This window comes from Anolis sagrei, chromosome Y, assembly GCF_037176765.1.
Source record: "Anolis sagrei isolate rAnoSag1 chromosome Y, rAnoSag1.mat, whole genome shotgun sequence".
In the NCBI taxonomy this organism is placed as follows: domain Eukaryota; kingdom Metazoa; phylum Chordata; class Lepidosauria; order Squamata; family Dactyloidae; genus Anolis; species Anolis sagrei.
The window spans coordinates 64,228,999-64,248,310 of record NC_090035.1 but is presented as its reverse complement, the minus strand read 5'-3'; the positions used below and the strand labels follow the sequence as shown (position 1 = coordinate 64,248,310).

The 19,312-nt window shown below is 43.8% G+C and overlaps 1 protein-coding gene across 1 annotated transcript; it reads left to right on the top strand.

The window, feature by feature from the left end:
- The first annotated feature begins 3,620 nt into the window (after nucleotides 1-3,620).
- LOC137095449 (gilatoxin-like) lies at nucleotides 3,621-17,149 on the top strand. The gene is made up of 5 exons (XM_067462129.1): nucleotides 3,621-3,727; nucleotides 6,243-6,396; nucleotides 7,464-7,738; nucleotides 13,714-13,853; nucleotides 16,982-17,149. Exons 1-5 carry the CDS (start codon nucleotides 3,676-3,678, stop codon nucleotides 17,147-17,149), a joined length of 789 nt encoding a protein of 262 aa, XP_067318230.1. The 5' UTR covers nucleotides 3,621-3,675.
- Nucleotides 17,150-19,312: the final 2,163 nt, after the last annotated feature.

Genomic DNA, 19,312 nt, shown 5'->3' with positions numbered 1-19,312 from the left:
GGAACGCGGGAAGATCAAACCAGTACATCCTCCAGGAAACAATGCCCAACTGCTCACTGTAAGGAAGGATATTAGACGCAAAGATGAAGTACTTTGGCCACATAATGAGAAGACAGTTAGGTAACTGTAAAGGTTTTCCCCTGACATTAAGTGCAGTCATGACCGACTCTGGGGGTTGATGCTCATCTTCATTTCTAAGCTGAATAGCCGGAGTTGCCTGTAGACACCTCCAAGGTCATGTGGCTGTCATGACTGCATGGAGTGCCGTTACCTTCCCGCCAGAGTGGTACTTATTGATCTACTCACACTTGCATATTTTCGAACTGCTAGGTTGGCAGAAGCTGGGGCTAACAGTAGGAGCTCACCCTGCTCCCCGGATTCGAACCACCAACCTTTTGGTCAGCAAGTTCAGCAGCTCACCGATTTTACCCGCTGCACCACTGGGGGACTCCAACCAGATGGTTATGGTATCTAAACCTTCATATGCTGTTCCTATTTTTGTACATTACCACGAATGTACAAAACCTTCCATGATTGCCTCCTGCATAAGGCAAATAGAAAGCACTTAGGCAGATTCAAATATCCTAAATTCCTGGGTGAAATGCGTCTATCTCTTAGGTTCATTGGCCTGCCAACCCCCCTTCCCCACACCTCAGTTTCAAGTTAAAATCTAACCATTGGAGATTTGGGTTTAAAAAGAAATAGGAAACATGTAACAAATCACAATTTAACTCAGTAAGAATGTTGGGTACCTTTCTATTTTTTTTAAACCTGAATGTCATCTTGACCTAAGGTCAAAAGAAGCAAAATTATTGCTGGATTGTAAGCCAAGTATATTACTCATTAGAGGAACTGAGGACAGGGACGTGGAAGTATAATTCAACTCTCCAGGAAGAAAAATGCACTCAATTTTACATCATCAACAACAACACAAACAAGAATTGTACTTTTCCCTTACATGAGCCCATTGTGTCTTTTGTATAAAACCAGAATCAAGGATTCCACACTGTAAATATCCTGCTGAATAAATGTATATCTAAGTCGACTCTTGCCCGACTTTCCTTATAGAACTTGGGTCTAGAAAGGATTTATAAGGTCAGATAGCTCACTGATAATCATCTGTTGAAATGCTAGAGAATTGCTACTTCCTGCAGTTTAGATATTGCTGGTGTTCAGCACTGTGTCAAATCTGTTGTAGAGGAAGAGGCCAGAAAACAGAGCAGTTCCACCCAGGTCTTCTTCGGCCTGACTGGTCTTCTTGTGAGTAGACTGCAACCCCAGGCACATTCCATCTGGATGTGACCTAGGGCCCTTCCACACAGCCATATAACTCAGACTATCAAGGCAGAATAACCCACACTCAGATAATGTGGGATTTTCTGTCTTGATATTCTGGGATATAGGGCTGTGTGGAAGGGCTCTCAGCAATCTCCAAAGAGGGAGTAATATAAAACACATTAGGTGGATACTGGTTGCTCTGGGACTGTTACAACAGCTGTTGATAAGAGAGCTAGCTGAAGAACTGGGTAGTAATGAGAGGGCTACCCAGAACCATCTAGTTGGCTACTATGGGCCCTTTCACACAGCCCTATATCCCAGAATATCAAGGCAGGAAATCCCATAATATCTGCTTTGAACTGGGTATCTGAGTCCACACTCAGATAATTTGGGATTTTCCACCTTGATATTCTGGGATATAAGGCTGTGTGGGAGGCCCCAAGGCAGAGTCCTAGTGAGGGTAGAGTTTTCCTGGACTAGCTAACTAATCAGTCTAGCGCCCTGCCACACAGCCCTATATCCCAAAATATCAAGGCAGAAAATCCCACAATATCTGCTTTGAACTGGATTATCTGAATCCACACTCAGATAATGTTGTTCTGTCGCCGCTGGGCCTATAGTTAGTTGACTTTAGATATAGGATGTGTAACCTTTACCCAGCGGGAAGCCAAGGGCCCTAGGAAAAGTTCTCAGAGGCTTCCTTTACAAAAGGAATCTTCAAATGGCTTAAAAGGTACAACAATGTCTTTTATTAATGAATCAAATAGGAATTGTAAAGCTTTAAAGTATCAGTTCTCTCAAACTTGCCCGCAGGGAACAGGCACTATCTTCAATAACTTTCTTCAAAGGAAAATTCCCCCTTTTAACTTCTCCCAAGGCTAACTAAAATCCAACCCTCACTGGTGTGGACTCCTCTGCCAGGCCGAACTGCTTCTCGAAACACTGAGAGGACCTACCAGACAGGCGATGGATGTTCTTTAGAGTTGGCTGTCTTCCTGGAAACTCCCAAGGCTGTAGGAAGGAATCCCTGGAGTTCTTAGGAGACCCTTAAAGCTGTGGGAATGCTTCCCTGGCGTTCTTTCCCTGGAGCTCTTAAAGGTTGAAGCTTTTGTACAGGGGAAGTAAACACATCCTATATGTATTCGTTAACCTTGCTGTGACTGACTGGAAAAGGCTCCCTTCCCTCCAAAAAGCAAAAAAGGGGCGGGACCAGGGATCCTAACTATAATTGGCAGGTGGCTTACCCTATACATGCAAATTATAACAGGAAACCCCCTGCTGCAAAATCCCAAGCATGGGATTGCACACAAACATTTAAACACAGCAAATAAACCTGGAGCTCCTGGAACAGCTGTTCCAGAACAAATGTGGGGGGTTTTTTGCCTTGATATTCTGAGATATAGGGCTGTGTGAAAGGGCCCCTTGTGGACTGTGTGTTAAGTGTTGTTGTATTAATGTCTTACAATGTGTCTTTTTTGTTTTCAATTGAGATAATCACCAGATTTATCAATGTTTTCTAAAGATCTTTTTCCAATTTACTCACTCTATGTCATCCCTATTCCACCCATAATTTCTGTAAAAACCTACTCTTCAAGCATGACACTTAAGTCTGTTGTGTCTGCCGCACATTGTACACCAAGGGCCCTTCCACACAGCCCTATATCGCAGAATGCTGGATGGATTATGGATTTATGAATTGACGAACGTTGACCACAAGATGATTTTATTGCTGCTGTTGTTTTAATTTGACTGTTTTAATTAGTTATAACTGTTGTTGTTATATTGTAATTTGTATATTGTATTTTGTGAATTGTTGGGCATCGAATTGTGCCTTTTGTAAGCCTCCCTGAGTCCCCCCTAGGGGGTTGAGAAGGGCAGGGTAGAAGCATTCCAAATAAATAAATAGATAAATAAATATTGAGATAGAAAATCCCACATTATCTGAGTGTGGACCCATAACCCAGTTCAAAGCAGATATTGTGGGATTTTCTGCCTTGATATCCTGGGATATAGGGCTGTGTGGAAGGACCCCAAGAGAACTAATGGAGACACCATTAGTTGTGTCATTTGGTTTAGTTGCAAAACCACAGACCATCCTACTTTCTTCTAGAAGATATTGACTCTGCTTCTGTTTGCATTTGGGTCCAACCCTGATCTCGTTCCGCATGGCTTTGTGTCCTACCCTATTTTTCCTCTCCGCACGGCTACCTGGTTAAACCAGGTGTGGAATGGTGAGAACTTGGCACATACAGGACACCTGCAGTCTGACCTTGGGGTGAAAATAAAACAGGAATCAAAGGGCTGAGCCAAAAAAATTACATTGCATTTTCTTAATCGCCAAACCCGCCTGCCATTTTCAAAGAACGGACGGACACTTCACCAGGCAGCCCTGCCACCATGGAAGTCACCAAGCTGTTGGCTACCTTTCTGTTTCTGCAGCTGTCTTTTGGTAAGAGCCTCCAATGTCATGGTAGCAATTATGTGAAACTAGGGTGGATGTATATGTATGAAGTTTGTATGCATTGTTTCTTTTTATTCCACCTGGAGTTATTTGTGTGAATATTTGTATAGCAGCTTGTGTGTAAGTGGCCCATATATTTAGCATAAGGGCTAAATCTTTTTTCATCTTAAATTCAGTTCCAGAGAGCTATATTGATGGATGATTCCACAGGCAGAAGCACAAGTGCAAAAATACCAGTATAGCTTTGCTTTTTGCTCTTACTGAAAATACCTAAGCATTCGAAGAGACATTCCAAATTTTTAGATGAAGGTGGGTGAGCAAAAGCTGTGGAACCACTGGTGATAGTCTAATGGTGAAGGGGACATGGCCACTTTGAAATCCCAGAAGGATAGGCTGGAGTTTTCCCACCTTTGTCTTACATTCTGACATTTCTTCTGAGCTGCATATTATCTGGATTCTGGTAGGAATTTGTGAATGACATATGGTAGGCTGATAGGTCTGCCATCAGTGCTAAAACTATTTGCAAATTCCTACTGGAGAAATCTCTACTTTGCCTCAAGGCAGTCTTCTTCTTGAAGAAGGCCAAATAGGACACACACCATATATACACACACCATGTCTAGCACCTTCCCTCACCTACTCCTATCTAGATGTGTAGGGTTATGTGTGTGTCCACGTCTTCAAGACAGCTGTCAAAATATGGCAACCAAATGAATTTCACAAGGTTTTCTTAGGCAATGAATATTCAGAGGTGGCTTTGCCAGTTCCTTCCTCTGAAATAAAGCCTACAGCACCAAGTATTTTCTGGTAGTTTCCCATCCAACTGCAAATCAGAGCTGACCACACTTCGCTTTCAAGATCAGATGGTAACTGGTGCCTTTAGGTGATTATACACTTTCAAAGATTCCCCAGTCAGTTAGCTATGACATTAGGAAGATTGAAGTCAAACATGCCTGTTGCCTGGGAAGAGCTATTTTGATAATAATTGCTGCCCTATCCAGGTATGAATTCTTGCTTTCCTCCCCCCACACCCTTCACAGTCATGATGCCTGCTCTCACACAACTTTCAGTGGTACAGTTAGGTACATCTAGACCAGACATGGACAAACTTCGTCCATCCAGGTGTTTGGACTTCAACTCCCACAGTTCCTAACAGCTGGTAAACTTTCTGAGATTTCTGGGAGTTCATAAAATCACAGAATCATAGAGCTGGAAGAGACATTATGGGCCATCCAGTCTAACCCCCTACCAAGAAGCAGGAAAATCATATTCAAAACACCCCTGACAGATGGCCATCCAGCATCTGTTTAAAAGCCTTCAAAGAAGGAGCCTTCCACACACTCCAGGGCAGAGAGTTCCACTGCTGAACAGCTCTCACAGTTAGGAAGTTCTTCCTAATGTTCAGGTGGAATCTCCTTTCCTGTAGTTTGAAGACATTGTTCCTCATCCTAGTCTCCAGGGCAGCAGAAAACAAGCCTGCTCCCTCCTCCCTATGATTTCCCTTCACATATTGATACAGGCTAAACATGCCCAGCTCTTTAAGTAACTCCTCATAGGGCTTGTTCTTCAGACCTTTGATCATATTTGATATTTGGACATATTCCAGTTTGTCAACATCTCCCTTCAGTTGTGGTGCCCAGAATTGGACACAGTATTCCAGGTGTGGTTTGACTAAGGCAGAATAGAGGGGTAGCATGACTTCCCTGGATCTAGACACAATACTCCTATTTATGCAGGCCAAAATCACATTGGCTTTTTTAGCTGGTGCATGACATTGTTGGCTCATGTTTAACTTGTTGTTCACAAGGACTCCAAGATGTTTTTCACTCATGGTGCTGTTGTGTGAAAAAGTTGAAGTCCAAAACACCTGGAAGGCCAAAGTTTGCCCATGCCTGGTCTAGACTGTGGAAAGTATACTTGCCTCATTCCCTTCATGTGGTCTTAGGAGGGAGCAGGGCTGGGTTCAGTAGATGGTAATATGTCTTACTTCCCTGACCTCAAAACTTGGTGATCCAATTTGTCCTCTTTCCTGGGAATGTGGACATCTGCTCAGTAGTCCTGTGCTGATCTTTCCATTGGATCCATTTAAGGCAGGCTTCCTTTGCAATTTCAAATGGGATATTTGAGTTCATGCATTTATGAGGTTGGCTTTGGGAAGCTCTAAATATGTCAAGAGTTTTACTTTCCTTTCAAAGTGTTCAACCTCGACATATTCCTGTATTGATATATATAAACTGTATTGATCTATTTTCTTTCAAGGCCAAATATTCCCATGTGTATGTATGTTTATGTATATGCCTTCAACTCACTCACTGACCCTATGTTGACCCCATGACATTAATAAGGATTTTCATAGGCAAAGGATGCTCAGAAGAGGCCGGGTTACTCCTTTCCTCTGAAATACGGCCTGAGATAATCCAATGTAATTGGAGGAGAGATGCTCTTGTGTATTTAAGCACTTTGGTATGTGTTTCATGGTGCGTTTTCTTGGTCTGTGTTGCAGCATTGCCATTTCGTAACCGGATCATTGGAGGCGAGATATGTGCTGAGACTGAGCATCCTTGGCTCGTGTGGATCTATGACTCCAACGGGCTCTACTGCTCAGGAGTAGTGGTCAGTAATGACTGGGTTCTCACTGCTGCTCATTGCTATGTAAGGTGAGAATTGCTAGCTGTTTAGAAACCAGTTGGAAATGTTCAGAAATGCTTTCGTCAGCTTTGCCCCAGAGCCTAGAAAAATCACTTGCTTGGCTCTAGACTATCACAATTGTCTGGAGCCATGTTGGCAGTGTGATTCTGGGATGCTTCATTTAACATGTTAAGAAAATGCATAATACAACCTGTCCAAAGCAAAACTTGGGAAAATGTATGTTTTGGCATGCAGCTTTCCATTTACTCTATGTTTCTTGACATTGCGGAAGGAGCTGCAGACCACATGATCAGATCTCAGGCTCCATTTTAGAACACAGAGACACTTGATGTAGAAACAAGATGTTTTATGGGAGAGTAGATGTTTTTGAGCACTGAAAAGAACACTTCTGAAGAACTGCTATTTTTTGTGCGTTGGTATAATCTCTGTTCCTAACAGATCAGAGACAACTTGCATAAGTATATGTGAATACAGTATATACCACTGAAGAGAAGATTTTACTCAAACTAATTTTTGGCTGGTCTCTGGAAGATCATACTTTTACAAAAGGTTATTATTTTCAAATGGTTGTGAATGACATTTTTCTCCAAAAGGTTATGGACATTCTGGTTTTCCAAAAGGTTATGTCTTTCCAAAAAGAATATCTAAGACTTGAGATTAAGATCCCATCTACACTGATAATTCAATGCAGTTTCAAACTGTATTAAAAAAGGGGTTTTTGCTGTGCAGATGATTACATAGGAAATCTGAGAACACAGTGATGTACATTAAGGGCTTTCTTTTTGCACACTTTTATGGTAGTTTGTTGTCTGGTTGCCACCATTTGATGCCAGCTTTGAACTGCATTAAATGGTCAGTGCAGATGAGGCATAAGAGACAGACCCCGAGAGTTGGGAACCCCATTCCAAACCTATTGTTGGATTAGACCTCCCAAAATTCTCCATGCAGATTCAGGGTTCTGAGAGCTGAAATTCAAATATATGGAAAGCCAAGGATAGGAAGAACTAACATAAGAAACCTGCCCACCTATGCCCTGTTTCAAGAGCTCCATAATGTCTTTGCTCTCTCCTTGTAGCTCTGGAATGCAGTTGAAGTTTGGACTACACAACAGAGAGGTGCCAAGAGAGGGAGAGCAGTTAAGAACCTGTGCAGAGGCCAAATGCTATCCGGATAGCTCTGACTCCAACAGCTGTGCAGAAGCCACCTTCACAGACGATATCATGCTGGTCAAACTGAATGCCCCTGTTGACTACAATGACAATGTTCAACCTATTATCCTGCCCACTGCTGTGCCCAAAGAGGGAACAGAATGCAAAGTGATGGGCTGGGGCTCCACCACCAGTCCTGAAGGTAAGTCGTGGTTGTACATAGTTCTTTGCATTGTCAGGTGTTTGTCTGAATCCAGAACAGAGCTGGATTCGTGCCCACGAGCTCTTTCACACTACACAATTATAGTACTTTAATGCCACTTTAACTGTATGGCTCCAACCTATGGCATCTCAGCATTTGTACTTTTATGAAGTATGTTAAATCCTCTTACAGAGAGCTTAGAGGCTCTCTAGACTACAGGAATCAGCTGGATGGGACCATGACATTTAAAATGTAATTCTTTTGTTTCTACACACTTCAAAGATGGTTGAAAGACAGATTTCCACGAGCCAATCAAACAACAGGACTGCTTCCAATGGTTGCTCATGAGACTCCATCTCAGCGGCATATAGAAATGGGAGGATTTCAAAACCAAGCACAAATTGACTCAACTCCATTGAGTGTGAGTAGAAGTGCCTTAAAATAGATATCTGTGCTTGGGATAGGAAGTGGTGGATTTCTGTTTTATGAAGTGCCCCTCCATGACCCTTCTATGCATTAGTGATTTAAAGACAGTGTGGGTCCCACTGAAAGAAGTGTTTTATAAATGATCTCCTCTAGAGGAGGGATTCAAAGAGAAGGTGGAGAGATTCCGTTGAAAGGAGTATTTCCAAGGGGAACTTGAGCTAGTTGAGCTTGAAAAGGGTAGAAGTGATCCTGTGTTATGAGGGTGAGTAAATTCTCTGTCTCTGTTAAAAACAGAACTGTCACAGCCCAGGTCTGAAGCCACCTATGACCAAAAGCAATACAGTCGAAAAATTTCCATCCCAGTTATATCCTACCTTGCTCATGCCCAGCATTATTTTTTAAATTTTAAATTTTAAATTTGGCCCGGCCATAGGTTTTAAATTCTTGTTGTGTTACTGTACTGCTTTATTTTATTCTTGTTCGTGAGATGTATTTTAACTGTTTTTGTATTGTTTGTTGCTATTGTTTTATTATTGATGTGTTGTGGGCTCGGCCTCATGTAAGCCGCACTGAGTCCCTTGGGGAGATGGTAGCGGGGTATAAATAAAGTTGTTTATAATTATTATTATTATTATTATTATTAGTCCCAAAATACAAAGAAAGCTTAAGTCCACAAAAAAACTTGAACAAGAATACAAAACAAGAACATTGTATCCCAGGATACATGAATCCCAAACCAAGACATGAAACATGAACCATAGTACTCAGGCCTAGCTGTACTTGAAAGCTATGTTGCCTGAACTGAAGACAAAAAACCCATTAGCTCCTAATAAACAGACATTAAAGCATTATGCCTGCTCTGGAATTTATGGTTTCCCATGAGAGTTTCTCATCAATTCTCATCCATTCATCTTTGCTCGACTCCTTATCTAGGGACAATGAATCCAACTCCTGTGACTGGCCTTGAGGTTCAGAGGCAATTATGTTCTCAGGCCCTGCTTCTGTGTCTGCATCAGAATAAATCTCAGGAAAGCCCACAATCCCATCAGGCTTTAACAGCCCTTCCACACAGCCATATAACCCAGAATATTCTTCTGACCAGGGCCCCCATCCCGCACTCAACAAATTTTGAATGCGTCCACCTGAGGGTGGGTGACCGGGACAGATTAGGGATTCTGTTAGTGTACCGTCCACCTCGCTGCACTACAGTCTCCCTGCCTGAGCTAGCGGGGGTGGTCTCGGACCTGTCATTGGAGTCCCAACGGCTGCTTGTGCTGGGGGACTTCAATGTCCATGCCGAGGCTGCCTTATCGGGAGCGGCTCAGGACTTCATGTCTACCATGGCAACCATGGGGCTGTCCCAACAGGTATCTGGCCCCACCCACAGTGCTGGACATACATTGGACTTGGTTTTCTGCCAGGGATGGGAGGAAGGTGGCGGTGTTGAGGAGTTATCCATCTCTCCGTTGCCATGGACCGACCACCACCTGGTCAGCTTTAGACTCACTGCACCCCCCAACCTCCACAGAGGTAGAGGACTCATTAAACTGGTCCGCCCCAGGAGGCTTATGGATCCGGATGGATTCCTGACGGCTCTTGGGGAATTTCCCGCCACCTCGGTTGGTGATCCTGTTGATGCTCTGTTCGCTCTCTGGAATGGGGAGATGACTAGGGCAATAGACACGATCGCTCCAGAACGTCCCCTCTCAAGTAGCCGAGCTAAACCAGCTCCTTGGTTCACCGAGGAGCTGGCAGCGTTGAAGCGAAAGAAGAGGGAACTAGAGAGCGTGTGGCGTTCGGATCCGAGCGAGCCAAATCGAACACGGTTTGTGTCCTTTTTAAGGGCATATGCCGCGGCAATAAAAGCCGCAAAGAAGACTTTCTTCGCGGCCACTATTGCGTCTGCAAAGAACCGTCCGGCCGAACTGTTCCGAGTTGTCAGAGGCCTATTAAAACCCGCCACTCAGGATGGGTGCCCTGATGACTCGGCAGCTCGCTGTGAAGCCTTTGCTCGGTTCTTCGCAGACAAAGTCGCTTTGATCCGCTCTGGACTGGATACCATATTAACGGCAGTATCTGATGATGTAACACGAGCATCTGCTTGTCCGGTTTTGATGGATTCATTTCAATTGGTTCAATCCGAGGATGTGGACAAGGTGCTTGGAGGAATGAGAGCTACCACATGCATCCTAGACCCCTGCCCATCCTGGCTTCTGAAGGAGGCCAGAGGGGGATTGGCCGAGTGGGTGAATGTGGTGGTTAATGCCTCCCTTCGGGAGGGCAAAATTCCAGCCAGCTTAAAGCAAGCTGTGATAAAACACTGTTGAAGAAACCATCACTGGACCCCACTCAATTCGTCAACTATCGGCCTGTTTCCAATCTCCCCTTTTTGGGCAAAGTGTGGTGGCCTCACAACTCCAGGCATTCTTGGTAGACATGGATTATCTGGATCTGGCACAGTCTGGCTTCAGGCCGGGGCATGGTACCGAGACAGCTTTGGTCACCTTAGTGGATGATCTGCGTCGGGAGCTCGACAGGGGGAGTGTGTCCCTGTTGGTGCTGCTCGACCTCTCAGCGGCCTTCGATACCGTCGACCACGGTATCCTTCTGGGATGCCTCGCGGGGATGGGTCTTGGAGGTACTGTTCTGCAGTGGCTCCGCTCATTCCTCGAGGGTCGGTCTCAGAAGGTGTTACTGGGAGACTCCTGTTCAACCCCACAACCTTTGTCTTGTGGGGTTCCTCAGGGTTCAATACTGTCTCCCATGTTGTTTAACATCTACATGAAGCCGCTGGACGAGATCATCCGGAGTTTCGGAGTGCGATGTCATCTGTATGCAGATGATGTCCAACTCTGTCACTCCTTCCCACCTGCTACTAAGGAGGCTGCCGAGGTCCTGAACCGGTGCTTGGCCGCTGTGACGGTCTGGATGGGGGCGAACAAATTGAAATTGAATCCAGACAAGACAGAGGTACTCCTGGTTAGTCGCAAGGCCGAACAGGGTATAGGGTTACAGCCTGTGTTAGACGGGGTCGCACTCCCCCTGAAGACGCAGGTTCGCAGTTTGGGTGTGATCCTGGACTCATCGCTGAGCCTGGAACCCCAGGTTTCGGCGGTGACCAGGGGAGCATTCGCACAGTTAAAACTTGTGCGCCAACTGCGACCATACCTTGGGAAGTCTGACTTGGCCACGGTAGTCCACGCTCTGGTTACATCTCGTCTTGACTACTGCAACGCTCTCTACGTGGGGTTGCCTTTGAAGACAGCCCGGAAGCTCCAATTAGTCCAACGGGCGGCAGCCATGATACTAACAGGAGCGGGTCGCAGGGAGCATACAACTCCTCTGCTGCACCAGCTCCACTGGCTGCCGATCTGCTACCGGGCTCAATTCAAAGTGCTGGCGTTGGCCTTTAAAGCCCTAAACGGTTCTGGCCCAACTTATCTATCCGAACGTATCTCAACCTATCAGCCCACCAGGACCCTAAGATCTTCTGGGGAGTCCCTGCTCTCTATCCTGCCGGCTTCACAAGTGCGGCTGGCGGGAACGAGAGACAGGGCCTTTTCTGTGGTGGCCCCTCGGCTTTGGAACACCCTCCCCATAGAGGTAAGATCAGCCCCCTCGCTGATGGTGTTTCAGAAAAGATTGAAGACATGGATGTTTAAAAAAGCATTTGGTTAATCCGTTGCAACGAATTATGATGACTAAAGGACTGGTAATCATGGACGATGAATTTGGATTGCGACTCCAGTTACGAGATGCATTGGATGGTTATTGGTGGCCCAATAATTTGTATTGTATATGTGTTTTACGCTTTTAAACTGAATATTGTTGTTTTTTAAGTGTTGTAAACCGCAATGAGTCGCCGATTTAGGCTGAGATATTAGCGGTATACAAGCGCATAAATAAATAAATAAATAAATAAATATCAAGGCAAAAAAAATAAATCCCACAATATCTTCTTTGAACTGGGCGATTTGAGTCCACACTGCCATATATCTCAGTTCAAAGCAGAAAATGTAGGATTTTCTTCAACTGTGTGGAAGAGACCTAAGTCATCAGTGAACAAATCAGCCCCTGGCTGCTGTGACTGTTGCTGAACTACAACAAGAACCCTGAGAAATGCCACACAAAGAAGACAGTCCCCTGCTCCCCCCACCCCAATGAGTTGAGGTCCCAAGCCAGGGGGGATACCTTGTGGCCTTCTGCATCCAGGTTTTAAAATAACAAGATGGCTTGCATGATTATACTGGTAGTGGGGGAAGAGGAGGAGAAGGAGGAGGAAGTAAAAGTTGCAGAGTGGAGGGGTAAGGAAGTAAAGTTGCTGCAGGTGTTGTAGGAAGAGAGACAATGAAAGCTGCTTGGAGACTGACAACGCTGCTCTGTCGCTTGGTAAATATAGTTTCATTGCCATAGCTCCCCTGTTGCTAGCTCCTGATAACAAAGTGGCTTACAGCAGCATACATCACCAGCAAGATTTCATTTCTGCCAGAGTTACAAGTGACATTGTTGCCTGTTATGAATTACAAGCAGCCCCCAAGTTACAAACGACTTATAGTTAAGAATAGGGGAGAGACACATGAAGTGAGAGTAATCTACCCTTCAGAAGGGAAATCCACTCTGAAAGAGTTGTGACAAAAGGTGTCTCCACCGAAGCTTTATCACCAATCCTTCTTTCCACAGCAAGCCATTTTTTTCAAAATCCCATTACCACAGCAGGACAGAAAGTGAGGTGACATCTTCTAAAACCTGTTCCAACTTACATACACATTCAACTTAAGGAGAAACCTACAGAGCCTATCCTGCTGATAACTTGGGAACTGCCTGTATTCTTTCTTTCTCCCTTTGGTAATGACTATGAACCAAAGTTATGTATCCATTTAAAAAGCTTTTTGTCTTGTTAATTACATTTTAACTGTTCTAATACTGTATGTAGTTTGATTCTTGTTTAATGTTAACTTTTTGTTAGTTTTGAATTGTATTATTTTTTAAACTATGAGCCACTTTGAGTCTCATTTGGGGGGTTGGATATGATAATGATGATGATATCATTATCATCGTCATCATCATCATCATCGTCGTCATCATCATCATCATCATCATCATCACAAGATTAAAATTAACCCACATCATTTCAGGTCTGTTTCAAGTGACTTCATTACATACTACTCAAGTAGTATCTCTCTGGCTTTCTTTGATGGCTATGAAAGAGGCTCCTCTGACTTTAATCTAGGACTGAACAGTTGCTGCAGGTCATTGGACTGCATTCCTCACCACTGGTTGTGTGGGGAGGCCTACTAGGAGTTGCAACCCCACAAGAGCTGGAGAACTGTGTAACTCCCATCCTTGCACTAGAGAAGTTTCAACATGTCCATATTTCTTCTCACAGGTGAAGCATGCGTACTGAACATGCTTAATTTGAAAGTCTCCATACTCCTGAAAGTGGACATTTTGCATGGCTAGCCTTTGAAAAATAGAGGTCTTCATCCATTACAAAATAGAGCCATTGCAAGGTTCTTATGGTGCCCCTTTTCTTTCCTTTTTCTTTTCAGAGACTTATCCTCTTGTTCCTTACTGTGTTTGCATTGAAATTCTCAACAATGATGTGTGTGAAGCTGCTTACCCTTGGTGGACAGCAAATGATAAAGTGCTTTGCGCTGGAGTTCTGGATGGAGGCAAGGATTCATGTCGGGTAAGGATCTTTCCTTTGGGGATAGAGTTTCTAAGAAACATAGGTTTCTTTCCAAAGTACAGGCCTAAATGTGCAATTTGTGAGTCTCTGGAATCAGTATTAAGAAAAAGTACTGTTTCGGATTATAGCTCTCAGATCCCCCAGTCCACCATTTTGAGAAATGGAATCCAAATATTTTCTTATGCTCTGTCCAACATTTCATTTGACTTACTAGGGGCTGCCGTGGTGCAGTGGATTAAACCACTAAGCTACAGAACTTGCTGATTGGAAGATCAGTGGTTTGAATCTGTAGGGTTGGTGAACTCCCATTGTTAGCCCCAGCTTCTATCAACCTAGTAGTTCGAAAACATACAAACGTGAGTAGATCAATAGGCACCAGGATTGTGGTGCAGCTGGCTGAGTGTCAGCTGCATTAAGATCACTCTGACCAAAAGGTCATGAGTTCGAAGCCAGCCCGGGCTGGAGTGGGTGTCCAGCCATTGTGTAGCCTGTTGTCGACCTTTGCAACCTGAAAGACAGTTGCATCTGTCAAGTAGGAAAATAAGGTACCACCTTGTGTGGGAGGCTAAATTAACTAATTTATGAGGCCATAAAGAAAACTCCGGGATGTGGAATGCGGAAGAACTTCATCGGTGTCGCTGATGGACGATGAAAGCAGCAGCTTCCCTGGCGGCCAGAAAAAAGTTAAATAGCCTCTGTGTATTGTCTGTATTCGTTGTCTATCAAAACTGGCATTGAATGTTTGCCATATATGTGTATATTGTAATCCGCCCTGAGTCCCCTGTGGGGTGAGAAGGGCGGAATATAAAAACTGTAAATAAATAAATAAACAAATAAATACCACTTCAGTAGGAAGGTAACAGCGCTCCATGCCGGCCACATGACCTTGGAGGCATCTATGGACAATGGTGGCTCTTCGGCTTAGAAATGGTGATGAGCACCACCCTCCAGAGTCAGACTCAACTAGACGTAATATCAAAGGGAAACTTGGCCATGGTAGTCCACACTCTGGTTACATCCCGTATAGACTATTGCAACATGCTCTACGTGGGGTTTCCTTTGAAGACGGTCCGGAAGCTTCAACTAGTCCAACGAATGGCAGCTAGGTTGCTATCAGGAGCGGCCCTCAGGGAGTATAAACCCCCTTGTTGCGCCAGCTCCACTGGCTGCCGGTTTGCTACCGGGCCCAATTCAAAGTGCTGGCTTTGGCCTTTAAAGACCTAAATGGTTCTGGCCCAACTTACCTGTCTGAACACATCTCCCCTTTACAAATCATCGGGGACCCTGAGATTATCTTTTATTTTATTGTTTGTATTACTGTTGTTATTGCTTTATTACTGATGTATTGTGGGCTCAGCCTCATGTAAGCTGCACCAAGTCCTTCGGGAGATGGTAGCGGGGTATAAATAAAGTTTTATTGTTATTATTATCATCTGGAGAGGCCCCGCTCTTGGTGTCACCTTCATCACAAGTATGTCTGGCGGAGACGAGAGACAGGGCCTTCTCAGCGGTGGCCCCTTGGCTATGGAACGTCTTCCCTAGGGAGATCAGATCGGCTCCCTCCCTACTAATGTTTCAGAGACAAGTTAAAACATGGTTGTTTGAGCAAGAGATCACAAATGCAGAGGAACCGACATAGGAAATTGAATAACTTGACGATGGAACTGGACAATGCTTGATATTAAGGAGACACTAATGATGTTGTTTTTGTTGCTTGTTGTTTTATACTGTTTTAATATTTTAATTTGTTTTATGATATTATGTGTGCTGTTTTGTTGGAAACCACCTTGAGTCGCCAATTGGCTGAGAAAGGCGGTATACAAATACAATAAATAAATAAATAAACAAACAAACAAACCTTTACCTTTACCTTATTTTGTAATTTGAATTCACCTGATGGAAACATATTCACAAACAAAACCAGATAAGTGTACAAGCATTAAATGGCAAGTAAGGAACTACATATAGTTCAAGACTCTAAATAGAATGTATTATTTATTTATTTATTTATTTATTTATTAACTTTATTTGTACCCCGCTAACATCTCCCGAAGGACTTGGTGCGGCTTACATAGGCCAAGGCCCTCAATAAAACAACAGCATAACAAATACACAATAAAACTCAAGCAAACCAATAAACATTAAGCAATAAGCAATAGAACATTAAACAATAACATTAAGACACAGTTAAAACTAGGGCCGGGCCAAATGTAATGAATAAAAATAAAAAGTGCTGGACATGACAGGTAAATTTAAGGATTTTAGGGTAGGTGCAATGTGCAGGCAATCTTAAATCTTGAATAAAGTGCGTTTGGGACATGATGCTGGGAGTTTCCTATTCTGGAAAGGCACACTGGAACAGCCAGGTCTTCAAGCTCTTCCTAAAGACTGCCAATGTTGGGGCTTGTCTGATGTCCTTGGGGAGAGAGTTCCAGAGTCGGGGGGGGGGGCTACCACAGAGAAGGCCCTGTCCCTCGTCCCTCCTTGCGACGCAGGAGGGATTGTGAGCAGGGCCTCTCCAGATGAACAGAGTGATCGTGTGGGTTCATATACAGAGATGCGGTCACACAGGTAGGCAGGTCCCAAACCGTTTAGGGCTTTGTAGGTAAGCACCTTCACCTTGAATTGGGACCGGAAGATGAACGGCAGCCAATGGAGCTCCTTAAACAGGAGGGTTGACCTCTCTCTGTAAGGAGCACCAGAATGTAAAACTAGAATTCAGGTTTGAGAAAATGACTTGATTGATTACATTGGTTACTAAGTGGATTTCCATGGCCGAGTGGAGATTCAAACTCTAGTCTCCAGAGTCAGAGCTCAATACTCAAACCACTGGCTCTCAAGAATTTATAGAATTCTAAATGCCATTCGATAAGCTGCAAACTCTAGGATTCTGTAGAATACAGCCATGATACCAAAAGCCGAATAATAAAAATGCTGTGTGTAGTGCTTACTATGTCCCTTACAGTAAATCATATTTAAACATTATTATTTATTTAAGCATTACTTTTTAAACATGTTGTCTTACTGAGAGCTTCCTCAAGCTTCATTTCTGTGAGGAAACTGTGATATAGACCAAACATCTATAGGTATGTATCTGTCTATATGTCTGTGTTCTGTTTTCTCTACAGGGTGATTCTGGAGGACCCCTGATCTGCGGTGACAAACTTCAAGGAATTGTCTCTTTTGGAGGCTTTCCTTGTGCGGAACCCCTTGAGCCTGGTGTTTATGCTAAGGTCGAGAGTTATGTTGTTTGGATCCAGAGTATTATTTCGAACAATTCACCAGAAACCTCTTGAATTAAATCGAGGAGGGGGGAGCCTACCCCACCAGCGTCTCCCTGATCATAGTCAGAAAATACATATGCATATATTCCTGGGAGCAATCCTCTCTGAACATACTTCAAAACAACCATGGAAAGGAAAGTAGCACCGTAGATCCTTATAGCTTCCTAGACTGACTGCTTCTTGGCAGGGGGTTGGACTGGATGGCCCATGAGGTCTCTTCCAACTCTTTGATTCTATGATTCTATGAATAGTTTTAGTAAATTGAATGAGAGCTCTTTCCCAGGCCAGTGAGCAAAAGTTTGGTTATATTATATATTAACACAAATCTCTCTCCCCTTGACCCTCAGCATTAGAATCATAGTCTTAAGGTGAACTTCTAACTGTGAAAGTTTGAACACAGAAATAAAATAGAGGCTACAGCATCTTGAAAAATTCATCATTTATGAGTCTACTTCTTGTTTTCCGATTTTGTGAACAGTACACACTGGGAATCACCATCTAGAATTTTTTTCCCTTATGAGTGCTCGCTCCCATTGGGATTACTTTTAATATCAGTACAGTAGCGTGATTCATTTACTTCTTATATTTACCATCAGCCTTCCCTCCAATGAACACATTGCAGTGTTTGTATATACACACATAGCTCACTTCCTAAGCATTTTCTGAACATTTTGCAGAAAAGGTCAGGTTGAAACAGAGTGACTGGTTCAAGCTCACCCAGTGACTTTCTTGACTGAGTAGGTACCAAAACCTTACTTAGGCGATCCCACCTTGTCCAAGTAAGATTGCCCTCCAAGTTCGGTGTTCTGGTGGTGGGTATGTAGGTGACTCTGGAACCCTATTCTTGGCTGGCATGTTCTCCCGCAGTGAGGACATCGGTTTCCAGGTGGAAGGTGGTCCCAGTCGGGGTTGGCTTGATGCGCCTTCTTTTTGGCATGTTTCTCTCTTTCGCTCTCCATTCGTACCTCTTCAAATTCTACAGCACTGCTGGTCACAGCTGACCTCTAGTTAGAGTTCTCAAGGGCCAGGGCTTCCCGGTTCTCGGTGTCTATTGTTTTTGAGGTTGGCTTTGGGCCCATCTTTAAATCTCTTTTCTTGTCCTCCAACATTTTGTTTTCTGTTCTTGAGTTCGGATACGATTAACTGTTTTGGGAGATGGTGTTCAGGCATTCGGACAACATGGCCGGCGCCCAGTGGAGTTGATGGCGGAGGACCATCACTTTAGTACTGATGCTATTTGCTTCTTCCAGCACTCTGGCATTTGTCCGCCTGTCTTCCCAAGAGATTTGCAGGATTTTTTTGGAAACCAGTCAAATAGTAACCACTGCAGTTATTAATCGCCTTTTGTAAAACAGGAGCAAGTTGAGAGAGCTTTTTGTATAGAATGTTATGTCATGAAGAGAACAACTTATTCATGCACAGAAGGTATCTAGATATGACTACTTGGTTTAGTGGTGCTGGTTCCTCAGTAAAACTTCATTGGAATGTATTGTTGAAGATTTCATAGGAATGCTTGCACAATCTCAAACAGTCAAATTTTTCGAACTTGATAGCTTTTTTAAATTAGTTCACTATATGTTCCTTTTTAATAAGAAGAGAACTGCAGTGCAATCCTGTGCACAACAACTTGAAAATCCTGTTAAATTCTCACTCCCAAGTCATTAAAACTGCTCAAGCTACTTTCTCCTTCAGCAAAGGTAGTGAACTACTGTAACCTATGGCAACCTATGGATGCGAGAGCTGGACCATAAGGAAGGCTGAGCAAAACAAGATAGATGCTTTTGAACTGTGGTGCTGGAGGAAAATCCTGAGAGTGCCTTGGACCGCGAGATCAAACCAGTCCATCCTCCAGGAAACAATGCCCGACTGCTCACTGTAGGGAAGGATATTAGAGACAAAGATGAAGTACTTTGGCCACATAATGAGAAGACAGGGGAACTTGGAGAAGACAATGATGCTGGGGAAAATGGGAGGAAAAGGGAAGAGGGGCCGACCAAGGGCAAAGTAGATGGATGGTATCCTTGAAATGACTGGTTTGACTTTGAAGGAACTGGGAGTGGCCACGGCCGACAGGGAGCTTTGGTGTGGGGCTGGTCCATGAGGTCACGAAGAGTCAGAAGCAATGAACGAATAATCAACAAATGAACTAATGAAGGTGATCAGCTAAACATTCAC